This window comes from Trichoplusia ni, chromosome 4 (genome assembly GCF_003590095.1).
Source record: "Trichoplusia ni isolate ovarian cell line Hi5 chromosome 4, tn1, whole genome shotgun sequence".
In the NCBI taxonomy this organism is placed as follows: Eukaryota; Metazoa; Arthropoda; class Insecta; order Lepidoptera; family Noctuidae; genus Trichoplusia; species Trichoplusia ni.
Genome location: NC_039481.1, coordinates 9,584,219 through 9,605,425, shown reverse-complemented (window position 1 = coordinate 9,605,425; position 21,207 = coordinate 9,584,219). Strand labels below are relative to the sequence as shown.

At 37.1% G+C, this 21,207-nt stretch overlaps 1 protein-coding gene across 5 annotated transcripts in view; it reads right to left on the bottom strand.

The window, feature by feature from the left end:
- LOC113492960 (solute carrier family 22 member 3-like) overlaps window positions 1-21,207 on the bottom strand; it is a 38,926-nt gene that overhangs the window by 3,354 nt on the left and 14,365 nt on the right. Inside the window, exons 1-8 of one of the 5 annotated variants that reach the window (XM_026870708.1) lie at window positions 15,250-15,384; window positions 7,195-7,421; window positions 4,699-4,882; window positions 4,141-4,270; window positions 3,725-3,853; window positions 3,005-3,197; window positions 2,602-2,707; window positions 197-429 (exon numbers count right to left, since the gene is read on the bottom strand). In XM_026870708.1, coding sequence (XP_026726509.1) covers window positions 197-429; window positions 2,602-2,707; window positions 3,005-3,197; window positions 3,725-3,853; window positions 4,141-4,270; window positions 4,699-4,882; window positions 7,195-7,421; window positions 15,250-15,288 — 1,241 coding nt within the window. In that variant the 5' untranslated portion in view covers window positions 15,289-15,384. Of the gene's footprint in view, window positions 1-196; window positions 430-2,601; window positions 2,708-3,004; window positions 3,198-3,724; window positions 3,854-4,140; window positions 4,271-4,698; window positions 4,883-7,194; window positions 7,422-7,542; window positions 7,619-7,656; window positions 7,783-15,249; window positions 15,385-21,207 lie in introns of those variants that run through there. The other 4 variants (XM_026870711.1, XM_026870710.1, XM_026870713.1 and 1 more) reach the window with 4 other exon arrangements.

Sequence of the window (21,207 nt, the reverse complement as noted above, 5' to 3'; positions counted from 1 at the left end):
TTTTACAAAGTGCTACATATTTGTATACAAAAAAGGAATCATATTTCAGAAATCAGAGGTTTTCAAAACCGGGTAGTGAGTGTGACAGCGCAGTTGTGGAAGAGAGAGTATCTCTTCCACAACTGCAAACTGTCTCACTATAAGAGGTATTGATGGGCCTCAGATATATAATCTTTAAGAACAACTCTTAACGTACCTATCAAGAAGGAAAGCAAGCAGCACAACCGAGGGCATCTCCGTCGCTGACGTCATAGTGAACGCGATGAAGAAGTCGAGTCCGAAGGCGTCGGACATGCGCACCAGCCCGTCGAAGATCACCGAACAGGACATGTACACGAAGAACATGAGCAGCATGGTCACGCGGAGGGGGGCGCTCTTCGCGAGGACCAGGAGGGACTCGCCAGATGTCTTGGACTTGTTTACAGACATCTAAGGGACAAAGATTTCTGTTAATTTGCTTGTTAGGACCAATACTTACTGCAGCGTGTACGTACTTAACTCGTACTTCAATATATGCAGTTATTGATTTCCATTTGAGCGGGTAACGATAAACCGTCATGTTTTGGATCTTCACAATTTGAGATTGCATTAGACGGATTTATATTTTAAAAAGATTTTTTATATTTTAAAAAGTGTTGCGTTTTGACCAAAACATGAATAACTTAAAAGTTACATAAACATTATAGAATAGACCACAATTATTGTATTCGATGATTGATGTGCTATTAGCGGCCGCTTTCTATATTCGATCTCAATCCCTAATTTACGGATCGAGATTGACATTTGAATCCATTTACAACTTTTAGTGTTTCTATAACCGATCCATGGATCGTTTTCTCGATCTTTTTCTTCAATCTATCTTTGGGAGGGCGGATCGAGATTTTAGATTGGTATTTGTACGAAAGTGACAGTTATGCGTTTTCTATAACCGATCTCTGGTTTTGACAAATCGATTTTTGGCCTTTTTTGATCTATAATTGCGATCCCCAATTTTTTACGGATTGTACTGAGAAATCTGTTAAAATGGAAATATTTTCAAGTGATAGTGATAGCGATCTTGAAGTATTAGCTCAGCTATCGGACTGGGATAGTAGTGACAGCGAAGTAGAACAAACTCTGTCCTTAAAATTTGTAATTGTGATTGTGATGTAGGTATCGAGTGGTTGTTCTGTACTTTACTTGTAAACGGGGGTCAAGGATTTAAGCTGAAGACCAGCGCTCAGTAATTCTTTTGGATTGCTAAGCATAAGCTGACGCTTAAACTTTTTTGCTCTCGGTATTATAGTTTTTGTGTACTAAGTAATAATAATAATATAATAATATCATGGGACAACTCACACACGGTTATCTGATCCCAAGCTAAGCAGAGCTTGTGTTATGGTAACCAGACAACTGATAAACTTACTTATATATTTCTAAATACATACATATTATAGATAAATTACACCCAGACACCAGAACAAATGATCATGCTCATCACACAACATTTGTCCTGGGCGGGAATCGAACCCACGACCTCCGGTATAGCAGTCAGGGTCACTAACCACTAGACCAACAGGCCTGTTTTTAAGTACACTTTTACCAATATCTATAATACTGGAATCAATAGATAACGATTATAATATTCTCGTTTTGATTTATTTATTTAAAACCATGAGTATCATTACAGGGTTTACACTAATGCGACAGCTAAGAACTTAAACTAAACAAAAATTGCAACACATTACATTATTAAAACATATAAACACGTCAGTCTGCTTTTGAAGAAGTTGGTGGTGTGGAGAGCTCTTGTAAGGTGCTTTGGGATTCTCGCTGTAGGAACTATCAGTAGGTGCGGGTTTCGCCGCCGCCACACGTAGCGGTCCGGTACACACACTCAAGCGCTGCAATACTTCCGGGTGATTCTCCACTCCACGAAGCACCTTCACCAAGTAGACGACCAGTGCAAATTCCCATCTCATATACAGTTGATTATTGCCAACCATGCCCAGAACAAACAGAGTGAGATCCATGAGTAGGTAGAACGGATACACCCCATACAATTTCTTGTACAGATGGCGCGTGAACTTATTCTGAACGCGCTCGAATATTACCGCTGTATTCTATTCAATAACAGACACAGACAGAGAGACATCGGAAAAACAAACAACAAAAAAACTTGCAATTATATTATGTTAATGTCAAACTGACTGACAACTTTTCGATTGACTGACGTTCCGTTGCTCATCAATAAACGTTTATTGTCGTTTATGCTTTTTCTAATCTTGAGGTAGAATTACAGTATTTTACCGCTACGACTTCTCCATCTTTTATTTTTGTATTTTGTGCAATTTCTAGTGATTATACATAAAATAGATAAGCTTTAAGAAAAAAAGCCACCATTTTAATCATTAATAATCGCTGAAGTACTTTTTCTGCACATGCGTAAAACAAGACGTTTAGCAGGGCGATCTATCCGTTTTTTTTCGATGGATTTCGAGACGAGATCGATTAATGAAATGTAGATTCAAGCTCAATCGAGGGATTGAGTAAAATCTGGATTGATTTGAATCTTAGATTCGAGATCGAATATAGAAAGCGGCCGTTAATGATTAAACTCACAATAAATTCATCCATGACATCGTCCGGAATCTTGGTACCGTTGACTCTTTCAAACTTCCTGAGCACTGACACAGCTGAGTTGACGCGGCCTCGACTCGCGTACCATCTGGAAAGAACACCCTTCAATAAAGTGTCTCACAGTTGAGTCAATTGAAGCGATCGCTCCAATAAAAGATATCTGACATCGATGATTCTGAGCGCCAATCTATAATGAAAAACTTTCTTTTGCTTTCCTATTTATCGTTTTTCGATTTGTATTTTATGTTTAATGAGAATAATAATAACGTCCTGTGCCTCTCTTACTTTCACATCTCGTGAAGGTATGAGCTTTGATACCTTAGTCAAAAACAGCTTAATAAACATCTCTTAGTCTGTTTAAGGATAGTAGCGACTCTGAACTAACCTGGCACTCTCTGGCATGAGGTAGCCAGCCACGAGTGAGATCAACATGGGCCCTGAGGTGACCCAGAGCAGCATCCTCCAATCCCCAATCCAGACCGCGAGCCAGGGCAGGGAGAGGCAGCCAGCGCCGAAGTACAGCGCGATGGACAGGTTGGCCACCAACGTCCTATGCCGCGGGCTGACGTACTCCAACACTGGAACACCATGAATTTGATTCTTAATAGTTTACTCCTTCACCGTAGGCTACAGCCACCCTTTAAAGTCATAGAAGCGTGGCGTCGCAATATACAGCGAAGAGCACTATCCTACTTCCACAACTGCAATAACCTTTAAGATTAGAGTATTTGTGCTGCCCAGTTAATTGGGTTGAGGTAGCCAGTTGCGTTCAGATAGCCAGTCGCTCGACAAGGTTTGGGTGATGACAAGTAACAGTTGGAAAAGATTAAAATCAAATCAACGTGAGAACACGATCAGCACGAATAATAGCGTAGGTTTTTTTTTCTTTGCTTTAAAAAAAAACGGCTTCCGCTGTAAGGAATTTAATCCTTGTGTCGCGGGGGGTTTCACAAACATACAAATCACATGCGCAATGACACCCAGACTCAGAACAGGCATTCGTTGATCACACCATTAGCTTGGTGACCTCAACCACTCGGCACATCTAGTTAGTGTTATGGCCTATCAATATTAACACAAACGGACTGCTGTCCTAAAGTCTTACCTAAAATGTATGCCATCATGAAGCCGTTATCAAAAGCCATGCCGACGAGGAACCGGCAGATGGCGAAGTCAATGAAATGATTTGTGTATATCGTCATTATGCCGCCGATCCCGCCCACCAAGTTCGATCCTGAGTAGTAAAAAAAAAACGATTATACTCAAAAATATTTACATACGTGTTCGTATAAAAGGGTACATAAATAAGCATAAATTATTACAACAGCATAGAAATCTGAAACACCTTTACAACTTCCTCGTATGATCTGGACCTTGCGGGAGTATTGATACAATAATATAACAATTCCCTATTACTTTAAAAATCATGAGAAAATTTACTGTTGGATTTTTTTTTAACAAAATTAACTAACAAATCTTGATCAGTTGACAGGAATACATATTAGGTAAAGCAAGACTTACCTATAAGAGCCGGTACCCTTCCATATTCGTCAGCCAACCAACCAAAGAAGAGGCCTCCAACGATTGCTCCGACGAAAAATATGGCCTGCGCCAAAGGCACGTTACCAGCGTTCTCGCATACCCAATCTCTCTGGAACGAAAAGAAAATGAGCCGACTGAACAGCACTGCTAAAGCCAAATGTCATTTAAACAGTCGTTAACGTTAATAAAAAACTTTAATGTATGGAGGTAACAGATCAAGTTGCCTAAGTCGAAACAACATGTCCTTTCCATACATTTTGCATTTGAGGCTTTTCTACTGACGATAACGGTTTTAAAAAATGTCATGTGTCAGTATTGTCACAATACTAAAACAAAGATGATAACAGCTGCTCACAGTAAGCTGTGGATGCAATCTTCACGTAGGACAAACAGTTTTTTTTACACAAATTCTATTCGGCCTAGATCTTGAATCACAAAGGCTTAATTTGTTTAGTGTCCTTGAAAACCTCCACTTTGACAGTCTGTATTTCAAGTAAGGTACAGAGTAACTACAATAAATTTCTAGTATATTCTTACCTCGGTAACAACGGAACTGTATCGTATATCAGTGTAGTCGTACACCCACCCGTCCCGGCACGGAACAGTCTCGGTCTCGGGCGAGGGAGGTGTCAAGGTCTCCAGGACTTGGGTCCAGTTCGTGACGAAGGTCCTGCACTTGTCATAACCACCAGTCTTGAGGAGAGGTGCTGTCAAATTTCGCCTGTAATTGAATACGACGAAATTGGTTATCAAGATTCATTTTTTAATTTTTCTCCTTCGTTTGGGGTGGCTGATGTTACTTTTTTTTAGTTAAAGCTAAAGTAGTTCTGGATGAAGCTAGCTCGAGGCTTATGCCCAGCAGTGCGAGGACAAAGGCTGTGGATAATGATAATGATGATGATGTGGTTTCATAAACATACATACACATTGAAAAATTCTCAGGTTTGCCGCTTTCCTCACTGTTTTTTTCAGCGTTTTTGGCAAGTGACAGCTACTACTATACACACAAGTACGAGTATTAAGGCACTGCCAAAATTATTAACAAGTCTCAGTAGGATTTAGGTGTTAAAGCTAACTTTTTCTAAGTCCTAATTGTTAAAAATGGCAAAGCTTATAGTCTGTGAAATCATGTTACTGATTGTACAACGTGGAGTGTTTCCACGCCTGGGGATCATAAAGTAAATTAATTTGTCATAAAAATTTATAAGCTGAAAGTATTTCCCAGTGTTTATCGGGAACATATCGATAATTAGCGCTAAATTTTGTTAAAACAGTTTTAAGCGTCATTATCACTTACGTATCGTCAATGAATACAAATCAATTGAAATAACAACTGATCTTGCCTTGTCATCCACTATTTAGGTAAACAGTTAATACCCAAAAATTATATTTAATTAACTTATCTAATTCAAGATCTTGATTTGGTAATTTGAATAGGTCGTACTTCGAACTATTTCTTAGTAGACTTCAACCTTCAACAGTTTCCCGTCGGTATTATAATACCAGCCCATAGATGTCCTACGGTTTGCCATACTTTTCCCCGAAATCATTAGCATTTGGTGTAAGCGTAGATGATCGCATTCGCTCGCTGCAAGTTGGCGATAAAGGTCCATGTGTTTTATTAGTCGTTATTGGACACCCTTATAATGAAATTGACCTGATGGTTTAACTCCTGATTTAATACGACACGACGACAAAATGAAAAAAGCCTCTTAAACGCTCTCCAATTAATGCAAGCATGCATGAATTGCAAATTTTAACAAAGTTATCAAATCGCTCAATTCGTTTTTATCAAATATATGACTACACATCGTATTTAAACATCATTCTAACGTATGATCCTATCTAAATATTCACGTGATAAACCAAACTTATCTTAACTATACCAAACACCGCTTTTAACCTTTTTTCTGGGTAGCAGAAACAGATACAATTGTATCCGGCTAAGGGTAAATTACTACATCCTAATGCTCTATGCGAACTTAGCAGTGTAATTTGGAAGACCGATACCTGGTGTCTACAAGGACGCGGTAACTACGATTGGGATTGAACCTTTACTAGTTTTGGCGGTAATCGATTGGAGACGAAAATCGTCTAGTAGCGTGGACTTGATGACCCCCTCGTAATTTGAGAACCAGATAACTACGTACTACAAAGAAGTATAAGATTAAAGAAAACCAATTACGTGGGCCTATTAAATATTTGTAAGGTGTGACATAATTTTATTGACACCTTCACCCATATCGTAACACATATGAGCCGGATCACAAATTCTTGCGTCACCTGGCAACATTTTGTCGATGAAGTTCCGACTTGTTACGTCAAAAATGATAGCAGATTGTAATTAGATTAGTAACATGACCAAATCGGGCCTGTCCCCTATGACGCGGTTCTCTTATCGAATGTTTTTAAAGACTCGCCTTGCCATTTTTATTATATAAGCCTTAGACCCCGACTTCAACCGGTTGGATGTCAGTTACAGCTACAAAAAATAGTTTATACGTTAATTCAGTTCATCGACCACCATACAATATCATAAAATTATGTAGCGTTTATTCTATTCATATATGTAATAATCTTATACATAAACAAATTCATCACTAAATGATTTGCATCTACAATGACCAAGTTTTCAATTTTGTTACATCCCCATTATAATTAGTGGTTGAAAATTCTCAGGATCTTTGAGGGGTTGGGTAAGTATTCAGGAGCCCCGTTAAGTGTGCATAGTAACGTGTATAGGCTGAAAGGTAAGCCGCTACATTATAGATGCGGCAAACCCCCGTCCTTTGAGCACACAGCGATCTTCCCAAGAATAAAGGTTTACAGTGACGAACGACACTTGCCCACTGCGATGTATATTTTAGTGTTTGATGGAAACCTTTTGCCAAGCGTAATCTACGGACCAATTAGTGTTCATAAGTTATTGATGTAAAAAAGCTTTGTTTTAATATCCGCATGTGAGATTTTGACAAACGCAGGACTCGTCAAACTGCACATGCTTTGCCCCGAATACCAAAACACATTACTGACCTAAGTTCCAAATCCAAGTGCGCCAATTCGGGTACAGCACAAAAGTGCGTCGCCGGCGTCAGCGTGATGAACATCTGCACGAAGTACACGAAGGCGAAGAAGAAACCGAAGGGCATGAGCAGGAGGAACAGGATCTTCTGGTAGCGCCCGAACTCGCCCACGTGGCGCAACACATCTTCCAACTCATCTGACTCCGAGTGCTTCATCGGGAAATCCGGCTCCTGTTCCTGAAACAAGAAAAGTATATGTCATATGCTTTCGATCATTGCCCTCAAAATCGGTAAATGACAGGAAAACTTTTGTCGTCGTAGAAGGGAGGAGGACTACAAGGCGTACTTTGCGTCTCACCTGTTCAACTAGAACAAGAGGTAATCACCAAAAACATTCCTCTTAAAGATGTACTAGGGGAACGCGGGTTTATATTTCAATAACCGGAAAAGCTGTATGCAATTTGTCAAATACCTAATAACTTGGCTACGATAGTAGATTCCACGGACCTTTATAGATTTATATTTTTACGGAGCATTTAGCTACCAAAAGTAATGAAGTAACCGTCTTCAGTTTTAGGAAATACTGCGTCCTTATTAGACCAAGTCGAAGAACCTCTGACGTGAAATGTAATACGAAATTTAATTTATAGTTGCGGCAATCTTTATCACTTTTTCCGATATCATATCCGATGCCATCGTAATATTGGCATCGCGTCAGCGGAAAAAATCTCTGAAATTCCCAAACGTAGATATAGCTAGCAACCACCCGCGTAGGTGCTTAATCGTTTTGATGAATCATGTAAGCGTGTGTGAATTTATTCTGTAATTGATCGAGATCTTCTGATAGCTGATTAACCATATTTCGAAATTTATTATTTTTACACTTTGACTTGAGAAACTAAACTCATAAATCAATTTCAGTAGGATATGTTACACACTCTAGATGTGGAAGCCTGGTATTCCGGCAACTCTTCCGGTGTCCGGCCCCCGCTCGGGTCTCTACCACGTAACGCAGTGGTACTGTCTTTCAGGCTGGCTGGCTGCTGAGACAGGTTCGAGCTCGTCTGATGGGAATCAGTGATTTGTCGCTCGAAAATTTGCTGTTCGACGTAGTCGAGAACGCTCTCAGCGACCGCCGGCAGTTGAGTAATAGCTGCGGTTCTCGAAAGCCGGTGAGCATAATCTGAACTCTGTGGTTGCCATTCATGTTGCTCGTCGGGCTGTTGTTCTGAGTTTTGTCTAAGAATCCGTGCAGGTCTAGCATTTGTGGCTGTATGTCTTCGAAATGTTTCCGAGCTGGTTTCCCTAATCCGCGGCGCGTCACCCTGACTTGCGAAGACGGTGCTGTCAGATGCGGACTCTCCAATCTGTCGGTTTCCAGATCTTGACTGAGATGGTTGTCGTGAGGATTGTGAGTGTCTTCTAGGCATAGTATGGGCATAGTGTTATTTTTATTTGTAAGACCGTATGTCTGAAGTTTGTTTTGACATCTGTCGAAATGTCCTAAGTAGAGGTGGGAACTAATAAACTGGTATATAACCTCTTTAACGTAACCTTTGTATTAAGGAGGTTTTGTCACAAATACTACACCACTATTATTATAAATCGTCCGATATTGTATGTCTGGAAGTAATCAAAGCAATATTAAATTTATTACAAGCATTCCCTATTTGGTTTATTATTACAATAATGCTTTTTGCAAAAATAATAACAATTATTTGGGAAATATTGTTTAATCGATTAAGTGGATTCAGTCATGTCAAGTTAATAAACAGTAGCTAAAACTCTTCCCAAGGTCATTCCAAATTGACATTCGTGCAGAACAGGACGAATCCGGCAGATAAATGCAGCAACAAGCAATTCCAGGAGGAGCAATGATGTGCATCAGTCTAACTTATTGCCTGTGCATATCAGAATTATCAGAAAATTACATATTAAAACAGTTGCTGGAATTTAGAACTGCAACTATATGCATAATAATTCAATCTTTGAAACCCTAGTTCACATAAATACATAGACCTTTATTTAGTCCTAGCTACCGCATTAGGTTAAGTAACCTGTAATGGTAGATTAGTGTAATAATTAAATAAATAAATAAATAAATAAATAAATTACAAATAAACGATACAGAAACCCTTAGTAATCAAACTAATATTATAAACGTGAAAGTTCGTAGGGAGGTACTTATGAATTTTTGTTCCGCTTACAGGCAAAAACCACTGAGCGGATGAAGCCAAAACATGAATACACATAGTTTTCTAACCAGGATTAACACGTAGGACAGTTTTTAGATCATTTTCGGGAAACTACATAGCTAACGGGATGGGCGGTGCCATCAATAGCGATTTAGCTTTTACTAAACAAAGGCAAATGTATTAAGATGTAAATAACTTGGTAACAGCGTGGTCTCGGGGGAAATATCTGATCGTTTAGGTATTCATGTTGTGACGTCGCGGTGATAGGCGCCATATTGCGACAGGGGCTTACAGACACGTCTTATTGCAGCGGTGTAAGAGAGACAATGCTCCATGTCATGTAGAGCGCTGTCTGTTTTGTTGAATGTCCTCAGTAGCCATATACTGAACTTTCTCTTACGATTTTATGTAATTTGAAACTAGTATAGTCTCATTACGTTTTGAAAGGGACTGGATTATGTAAAAAATATGAGGTGTTGACCGTCGCTAGTCTATATTATTTAAGCTTATAATACTTCGAGCTTTTATCTTTATTATGCTTACTCAATGCTTTAATCAATTTTGATTGATGTTAGTTTTTTTATATTACCAACAATATGAACTGTATGATGCAGTTAGCCATTAAAATACCATCCCTTAAACATCGCACTGCATGCTGAATCTTTCCTTATAGATGTCTTAAGAGGAGGAGATATACGTCCTGCATCAGAAAAGCATTATACTTAGTACAGGGTAGGTAGGTACATAAAGCAATGCTCAAACAGCCGACGTCAACAGCTTGAAGCTTGTGACTAAACAAAGCACTATCAATAGGCGATAGTTATGCAATAGGCAAGCGATCGATGCTTTATTACCAAGGTTACAGTAAACACTTCAATAATCGCTGGGTAACTTAGCAAATTAATAGTAAAGTACAGTAGTAGAGGAGCTACGTATGGTATTCCGAAATACCGCTTGCCAAAAGGACGATTTTCCGACGGTTAGTTGAACGAAAAAAATATTGACCGATGAAACGTTTCGCCGAAAATATTATTTATCGACGCTTGGTAGTCCGAATGAATCCTTCGCCGATGTAACGGTTCACCGAAAACACTCTTCAACGACGATTGGTTAAACGAACGAAACTTTCGCCGATAGCATTCAGTTTACGCTAGCTACTATATTTTATAATTATGTGAAATGCAGCTGAACAATACTTGTAATAATGTATTTTTAACATGACTTCTACAAGACCTAAGGGTGTTGACGATGAACCTAGTAGACGATTTAGTTTTCAGGAGGGATCCAATTCACATTCAAATGTGCCAGATGTGAAGGTGTGAGTCACCAACCCTACTTTTATGCATCGACCGTTGCCGCGTGGTGGGAAGTCCACTCATAATTTGCCCTTTGTTTTCTACCGCAGAGGAAAGTATGACTCAGGATTTTCTCTGCGTAATATTGCAGTTTGTAAACAATGAAAAGTCTGCAACGTTCTGCAAAAAAAGTCAAACCTCGAGGTTGGGTAGGTATGTAGATGGTTTGATTAGATAGCTACCTGACCTTTCTAAACCATTATTTGTCAACATTTCTTCGAAATTTTTGCTTTATTATATGAAGTCTACATTTTGTAGTAATAAATGCTCATAAACTTGCATAAAGGCTATATGCAAAGCTAGCTAGAATTTAATAAGACCTAACCAAATAAAGCAGTCCTAAATACAATTTCTTTAAAGCTAAAAAACAAATAAATACAGCATTCGGGTAAGCGACACATAAACAAACTAAAAACCCTCGGATTGCAGTAAAGATAGCTGTTTATGTAGGTCTTGATTTAAATAAGCACAGCATTTAAATAGAAAGTAACCACTAATGTACAGCCTTGGATAAGATAGCACAGTTTAAGTCAAAGCCACTATTGAGCCTTCCTTGGCAAGTTTTCAAAGGACAAACTCGGCAAATTCAAGGTTTTGGGAACGTTCTCGTTTTGGACCTTGAGTGAGCGTATTTTCGGATAGTCTTGATCAGGGACGCTTTGTTACTTAATTAAGTACGTTAAGGAGGTCCGATAGCCGGTGCCTTCAACTAAATAACAGTGTCCGGCTGCATATAAATAAGATTGGTAAGCAAACTAGGTTAGGTAAATAATTAATATATTAGAAACGTTAGGTTACTAGAAACATACTCTACTGCTCTGTGCTTGTGCTATGACTAACTACACGGTAAAAAAGAGACACCGGCTTAAGCTTTACAACTGCAAGTTTTTATTTGAAGGGGTAAAATACTAGACTTCGACTCACCCCAGGCGTAAGGTTTATTATGTTGAGCTTTCTCGCGAGTGGCAAGTTCGAGACACAAGTCACAGAACCCCTCGCTTATAGTCCGGACAAGCAGTCAAAGGTAACTGCAAAGCTCTGGCTCTAGCGCAGCTAGCAGCTCTAGCGTGGTAACGTGGTTTTGAAAAGAGTCCTGTGCCCAGCAGTATGACGTACCTACATTATACCCTGGTATTATATCAAACATGCTGTATTGAAAAACGTCCCACTCAAAGTAAATGCACAACAGATATTTGAAACATAATATTGTAATCAGTTAATCAGAATGACATAAAACTTATCAATGCAATCTAATAGTAATATTAATGTAAATAGCTAATCTAATAACCAGACTGTGAATAATGCTTATGCTAAAACCATTGCCAGGTCACGGTCAAAAATTCTTGATTAGCATACGAAGCAGGTTTTGTATAAATCATTAAAATTATAAATAGTCGCGAATACAAGCGTTTTTGCTTTAAGTTTTTATTGGTAAGAGTATAAAATATATTCAGCTCCGTACATTCTAGGTCCTATTTTTTTAATATTGTTTTCGAGAAGGACAACGATAGATTTAATTGAAAACAAATAACCAACATGCTTTGCGACCAAGCTCAAAAGTTTTAACATCCAAACTTCTTTTCATGTTGAATTAACTCGCTATTTCCGTATATTGAGGTTTTTTCTTTCTTTTTTGAAATGTTGATTAGTTTTGTAGTAAAATGTTAATTAGGGAATTATCGGTCGGATTAGGACATAGGTTACTTTTTTACGCTGGCGACGTAGCGGGTGTACAGGTACACAGACAACGCCTATCTCTTATGGATTTTAAAGCTACGAATATTCAATGCGAGCGTCGTAGGTAGACGATCTATCAAAGCCTTAAGCGAAGCATGAGATTTTGAGAAAAGAAAAATATGATTTTGACAGAAAAAAATCTATTTGATTGGAAAGAGGTAAGACTACACATCCATTTCTTTCTAATCACAGCATCCGACTAACAAGAGATTAAACTTGTCAATTCAATGTTGGACTGATTTGAAGATTGATCTAAAATCCTAAAACGAAACGCCTTATTGGATATTATTAGATAGATTAGATAGGTACATAATCTACATACATACCTACAAATATTATACGTCAGATAATAGATATGATTGTCAGTAAGTGCCACAATAACGGAAAACTGTAAATGTCGAATTCATGTTTGACCAGGAACGTAGCGAGAAATAAGTCAAGGTTACTATACAGATTATCATCGTCCCAATTATTCCTTGTTTTCTTAAAAATAATCGACTCCCGCATTAAGGGGCTTATGTCTCTTTTCACTCACGGGATATCTTCATTGGAAGAGACCCGGTTCTTTTTAAAGGCGTAGACGGGGACACAGCCTTAAGAATTTTAATCTAAAATGTGATGGGCATCAACCAGGCCCCATCCACCCGTGCTCTATATAAGAACATGGACGGCTTAAGGTAGCTGAAATCTCGCAAATAGTGGAGATAACTAATTAGGGCTATTGTTACGATAGTATTAGGTAAATGGGATCGTTTCCTGCACCAGCTTATAAACACATGAAAATGCAATTATAATTAGGCAGGTACAAATATGGACACCCCATTATATCGCCTCTATTGTCAGCAGGGGGCAACACTAGCGAGGTATTATTATCCTATTAGTGTCCCACTGTAGGTCAAAGGACTTTCTTCAATCATCACATTTATCCCGGATTATAGCTTACAGAAATACGGAGCCTCTGTTAGAAATCATATCAATACATTTTATTGTTTGTTTTTTTACTAATTTGTTAATATTACGCTTAATTCAGACTTTCTTTAAAATTCGTGTTGCGTATTATCATATGTAAATGTTGTTTAATGTAGGCAGAAGCTGTTGGCGAACCTTAATAAATAGTGGTGAGTGTCACTGAAGTACCCACTTAGCAATATTTTTGTCGTAGTTCCCAGGCAAACGTGATACGTTCAAGTGGACCACACAAATATTTGTCTCATGTGAATTGCGGATATCAAGTCTACTTCTACGTACATTGTACCATCTGTGGTTTAGGCTGATATAAACACGTTGTTTTTTTAATGTTATTTGAGAGCGGAAAATAATAGTTTCAATGTAGGCCGTATAATAACGGTAATCTTTAAATTCTTTACGATGGAAAAGTACTAACTATTGTAAAGTTTAATATAGCTTACTTAATAAAAAAATATGTCTTTTATTGGCCCATTCTGCTGGAAATGCTTGAACGGATGCGCAGTTTTCTCGGTACGAGCTTAGAAAATACTTTTTGCATAACTACCGCTATCTTTTAATACTGAACCTCTAGCCAAGTGAGATTTCTACAACCGTTAACGTCAATATAAAAACTCTCGAATGTATGTAGATGACAGTTCAAAGATTATCGGAACAAAAAGTCATTGTCATACATTTTAGCGTTATAGAAGTTATTCTAGAAATGTCACTTGGCTAGAGCGACTGCTAGTCTATTCTATATTGGAAGTTGCAGTTGAAAAGTTATTTTTTAAAACTAATTCATTAATAATACACACCCGCATTAAAGTTAATCGTCAAGTTCAATTTTATATTCCAAAATTGATCAGAAAAATATTTTTTTATCATAAAAGACGTTTCATGCCTATTAACCGGAACAAATGTCAAAATAATTATAAAAAGCTGATAACAAATGTGAATGGATTCACATCATTAAAATATTACGAAATTACTGTTCCAGTTATCAAGCATTGTCAACAAGAAATATTAACTAATACCGAAGCAAGAATATAATTGCTAACTTTATCAATTTATATTGGCAAAAATATTTCTCGTTTTAAAATTATATTTACAACAGAAAATATCAACCTATATATAATTTTTATACTTATTAATTAAGACATTTTCAATTAAACATTTAAAAGATTTTATGCCATAGGAGTGCTTCACTAAATCATTTTAGCCACCAGTGTTTCACAAACTTAATGAACGTCCGTATGTATTCAATTCATGTGTTTTGAGAAAGAATGAATGAATTTATCATCACTTCATTTCCCTTTACGCTCCCCGGATGGTATCCCAGCTTTAAAACGATGTTGAACTACTCGTACGTTTGAAACTTTGAGAATTATGAAAAAAAAATGACTGGAAGATGCCTTTAAAACTAGCTATGGAATAAGTAGCAACAATGTTTCACATACACGCCATATACAACAACATAAAATGATATTTTTCACTAAAATTAATCACATAAACGAAACCGAATGAATGAAAAACTCACACGTGACCGGTCACGTTTGTAAATACGAGAGTTTTGATATAAAATTCTTATTCACACTTTAAACTGAAATTCATTTTCCGTTCCATTCACAGATTTAGTAACCATGGACTCGATAAGCACGCATTCAAAAATTAATAGCCTAATCTCAAAATAATTTTAAACTGTTTCCATTTTTAAATTGTTGTTCCGTTATATATTGCAAAATTTTTACTTTTTTATATCACCGAATTTAAAATGAGTAAAATTAGTATTCTTAACTCTTTTTTTAATGTATAATTAGCACTAATACTGACTTCTTTCCGTCCATTGAGTGTTTTCATTTCGTGTGCCATGTCACTGTCTGTCACTGTCCACGTGTTCCCATCACAGCACGTCCCTCTTCCTCGATATCCGAACTCCGTGTGATAACAGCACTCGCCCGATCATATATATACATACGACCAGTAACAGCTGAATCATAGGGAAACAGATAAAAATGCTTTCAGATAAACTTCAAGGTCGTTCAAATCTGAAATTTAAGATTTTTATCTTATCTAAACTTGTTTCGTAATTAATTGAAACTTTTTCTTAAACTTCTTTAAGTTTGTTGAGGTAGGGTTCCCTGCTGCGGTTTGGCTTTGGCGAAAGGGATAGGGGCAAGAAGTCCTTCTTCAGCAAGGTAAAGAAAATCAACGATTTTCACTCCAGGTATAAAAGGGAAACTGCTTTTTGTCAATAAAATCAAACATCACTCACCAAATACTTTATACCTATTCGGCAAATATAACGCATCTATTTATCTTTATCTCTTTACTAATCTAGTACATAATATTTTTTTTGTGGTATTTATAATAACGTGTTTGCCAAAAACTATCTGTTTAGTCCGTCAGACAGATTTCCCAAAAATATTTCATATCTATTTTTTATTTTATCTCGTAAACTAAAAATGAGGGGAATAAGGGACACAGTGATTTAAAATCTCGTGTCCATACACCTTCAAAGAGTCTAAGGGAGGCGGTGTCCATACTGTCCATGAGGATTCCACGCCTAACCGAAATCATCCTGCATCATCAATTTCTTATTTGTTCTTCACATTTGAGCGAAAAAGTCGACTGCTTACTATTTATTTGGACCTATATACTGCCATAACGCCTGGATCTATGAAATCCATCGCCACTCTTGCGAGAATTTCATCATACGCAAAGGTAGTAACAGTAGCTAATAATAACCTGAGCCTATTGATGAGATAACAATATGATTGATGGATATCGAAAATGAAAGATATACTCGTAGCTACTGACGTTAACATGACCATGGAGAGAAAAATAAAAACTCTAATATGAGCGGAGTTTATCTCAAACCAGCTGTGCCCGCGACTAAACATAAATCATCTCTTTTTTCTAAAATAAAAGCAGCCTTAGTTAAACTACTACTCCTTATTACATCAGCTACTTGCTCCTGCCATTTCAGAGGTAATCCGGAACAAAACGACAGAATAGATAGAAAAAATTGGAATAAAATAATTTGTTTTTTGTATGTACCGTATGCATTTTCATATGGATGGAGTTAAAGAAGTTATTTCAATATTACAAAGGGACTCTCCAATTTTATATTTATGTATAGATGTAAAGATTAAAAGATCCATAGAACATACCAAAAGATTTACTGGGTTATATTTAAATTTTAATCTAACACATTTCCTGATAAGAGATTAAATCATTCGGGGGACAACATTAATACCTGGGTATTATAACTATTGCAACATACTTTGTAATATAAGTTATCTATAATTTACCATGAAGGCGGGAATGGTATACAAGCAAAATATAAAGTGTTAGTAGTGTTACACAATATAATAACATAAGCTGAAATAGACGCGGTTGGAGCCGAAGGGGTGACACTAGTCATCAAGCTAATATTATAAGGCCAACTCATGAAGACCCACAAACTAATTATGAGAGATACAGACGTTTTCTTTTTGTTCTTTGCGAAAATTTATGGCTCTTTCTATATATTTTCTTTGTTTTACTGACGTGAAGTGAGATGCCGCTCAACGCTGAGTACTGCATTGTCATGCTTAACATCAACATCATCATCATCATCAACCACGGATAGCCGAGTGGTTGAGGTCATCACGCCAAACCCACTGTGCGCGACGTGCCGCGGGTTCGATCCCCGTGTAGGACAAGCATTTGTGTGATCCACAAATGCTTGTTCTAAGTCTGCGTGTCTTTGTGCATGTGAATTGTATGTTTGTGAAACACCCCGCGACACAAGGATTAAATTCCTTGGTGCGGGAGTCGTTTTTAAATAAATAAAAAACTACTGGACATCTGCCTCCCCAACGCACGCCATTGAGATCTTACTTCGGCTGCTTGCACTTGTCACGCTTCCACACATTCCTACCACGGTAAAATTACTTCAAGATGTGGTAGAGCCTCAGTACACAGTTTCTAAACATGCATTCTCTCACACATAGCATTACATGTTGCTGAATGCTCAAAGAATAAGATTTCATTTCAATGAGAAGTTTTCCTTGTTTAACAATAGTGAATTTAAATAAACATCCGTGAAACTGCACTAAGTAAGGTGGTTAGGGAACTTTGTACGTTGACTTATGTTTGAACTAGGGACACGAAAAAAGTATCGATACTTTATGGTATCGAGTAGGTTTCCATTTGATACCGATACTTTTGTACTCGATACTTTGTTTTCAATACTTTTACTTAGCAAGTACTTTTGACAAGTTGAGTAGCTGGAAGTACAATTACTAAAACCCGTAACCGCCTATCGCCAAAAAGGCTCGACAAACTTCTTTTCTTGAGCGATTGTACAGAGGAGGAATGGGATTTATAATATTTTAGACTAAAAAATTGTGGCTTTACTTACAGATAGTTTTTATTTATGTACCATTTGCTATTTTTTCATTTTCTCTTACTGAATGAAGGTACAGTACAGACAATACTTACTAACTAACATTGACAAACTAACGTCCATACGTTAGGAAGGCCCTGCCTGAGCAAAGAACTTTGAGGTATCGATACTTTCGTGTCGATTCTTTTACGAGTACGATACTTTTTTATCGATACTACTCATGAGTACAGTATCGATACTTTCTATTCGATACCGTGTCACTAGTTTGAACACGTTTGTTTTAGATTAAAACAGCGATGAGTAAGTACTACGAACTTTTTGTCATTCTAGTTTTTTTTCCTCCGTAACATATGTGGCTCAATAAAAGGTGTATTGCGAATAGTCCTTTTTAAATTTAGAACTATCAATTAAGTGATACCGATTAATGACAGTTGTTGGTGTATGAAAATAAATTATAACAATCTTGTGAAGATCCAAGCACGCAGAGCGTTATCGATGCATTCAGTAACATTTGCATTGATTACTATAACAAGTTATGTAGCTGGCAAGATAATTAGGTTACAATATGTTTTAACATCTGCGAAAAAACGGTCCTTTGAATTAAGATGGGCTGAGTTTACTGCTGAAAATCGTCAAGCTTTCTAGAAGATTTTCATTTCCATTTACATTATCGGTATTTGCGATAGTTTTTTGAACATAAGTACTGGAGTTTTTTGCCTAATTGGTCTCCATTTGAATGACATTTTAGAAACAGCAAAAGAAGCAGCTAAAATCAAGAGGTAAAAAAAACTATAAATAAAAAAAATTAAAACCTCAAACGGCGCAAATATCGTAATCTAGTAGGTAGTTACTTCTTTGAGCCGTTTGGGGTTGATACTTTTGGGCCGTGGGGGCCGAGTGCCAAAACGCTTTTTAAAGACCTAGCAAAGCGTCTCGTTGACACTTCTCGTGACCCAAAGGCTGGCTTTTACCTCGCTCAGAGGATTAGCATTGCCATTCAACGTGGCAATGCTGCAAGCCTTTTGGGCACACTCCCAGCCGGTAGCGATGCCGATGAATTTTTTGATGCATTGATTTAATTATTGTTTATGTTTTTTTTTTGTATATAGCAAATGATTGTACTGTAAATACAGATAGTAGTATTATATATAAGATAAACCTACGTGTTAATGGGTTGTAGGAGTAAAATTTTGATTCTTGGTTTAACAAAACCCCAAAGCGATCAGACGTTTCTTATTTCTAAAGAAAAATGGAACAAAGATACGAGATCGTACGATATGTACCGTAAGTTTGTAGTAGGCATTACGCTGTTACATAACGCCTACTATAAACAAATACGGTGGTATGTACCAGTGTAGTTCGCTCCATGTTTTGATAACATTGCTCTCATATGGAATGCGATGCTGATTCATTTACATGCTTGAATGAACTCTGTTTCATATCTATTGGTAAGTATGGGTGCCAGAAAATCCCTTGCCAATTGATTCGTCAGTCTCTAAAATTGAGATCCGTGTTATTGTATGTGTGTCGGATATTTGCTTCTGTTATCTTAATTTTAAGTTTGGTATAAAATTTGAAGGTTTTTAAAATATTAATTGAAAATATGCCCAATTGAAGGGTCGCGTCGGGTGGCACAATTTGATTTGTTTGACTCATATTTACACTGTACAGGAGGCTTTTCCGCCTTTACACTTTAACCAGCTGAGTACAGGATGATTCTTTTTTGCAAAGAATATAATTTTGCCTAACAGTTAACTTAACTACCTAATTATTGTTAAAATGTTCCATAGATATCTAGAATTCTATTGTCTTAACACAAAGCAAGTCTTCGTAAAAGTCCATCGTCACCCACAGCCAATTAGAAAAAGGAAATGAATGTTATTAACGAATTAGGGTCGCCGGCTGAGGAATAAGCATTTGTGACTAATTGCGTGCCACGCTGAATATTTCACGCTACCGAACTGCGAATTTAGATCGCCACGACTAATTATATATGTTTGTTTTATGATACAGTCAAAAGTGTTAAATTATGTAGAAAATTCGCAGTAAATACTGAAAGAACGGTTTGCATTCTAAATAGAGCGACCTTTTGCTAAGGTAGAAAATAACACACAGCTTACTTAAAACAGTGAAAATTACAACTACTTAAAACAGTGAAATTCAGAGCGACTTTTCAAAATGCTAGGTGTAGTGCAATCTTTTCTTTATTTTTCATGCACACGATATTACTATTAAATTTGCGCCATTGCTAAATGAGCCCAAAAATAATATGTATAATATTACCAGCTATAGTAGTCATGCGCGTGTGGAGTGACATAAAGCAGTATTTTTTGGAAAACTTCCTTTTTTATAAATGAACCGATTGACATGAAAAAAAAAAAAATTATAGGCATGTAGACCAGGCAGTAAGCATTTTTAAATAAATATTTAATTTTCAGTTCTCTACGATTTTGTTATATGCAAAGAGTACGTGGCTTAGAACTATAACATTTTTACAAATAACACATTTCTTCCGTATACCTAAGTTCCAATTATTCGTCCGAAGCATGTTGCGTCGGGTCACGTATGAAAACAATTCTCATGAGGTCACTGACCTGGTGACCTCAGACCGTAATTTATAAGTATTGTTACTGGTTATTGGAATTAAAACGTAACATACTACTAGCTGTTGCCCGCGACTTCGTCCGCGTGGTTAGAAGAAATTGCGACCACTCATAGTGTGCGAATTTTATTATAATCGGTTAAGTGGTTTAGGAGTCCATTGAGGACAAGAGATTTATATATATTAAGATATTGGACACGAGCTATTTTATTGTAAATAATTTAAACAAAAATTTGTTGTAAAGAAAGAAAACATTTTGTATGAAATTAGGGTATTATTTTCGTTTGACTAAAGAAGGATGGTTTCAGAAAGAAGAGGTTTTGATCTAGTGGTAAATCATATAGGACTAAAGATAAGATGTAATGGCAATCTATTTCTATTATTTAGGTAAATCACTAGCTCTAGTCTATGAAAGCGTTCCCGCTTGGATAACGAATATAGGTAACGGGGATGCATTCCAGTGGTTTTAACATGGTAAGAGTCTGGCTCACCACTATAGCTTCGATAGGGTGAAGGAAGTCCGTTAAGAACTCCAAGGAGTCCAAAAAATTTAGGTTTATCATGATAAAACGTTCCTTGACAGATACATAAATTATATTAAAAACAAATACCATGATACTTGCAGTCAAAATGTTTGTTAATTTGGGAGATATCAGGTCTTTCCGTCCAAGCTATCCGGCTATAAAGTTATATCTATAACAGTGTCACATAACAACAACAAATGCCGTGTTTTATAAACAGCGGCCGCTGGATGTGATGCAATCCCGGATAAAATACTGTTTCTGAGTGTTACAGC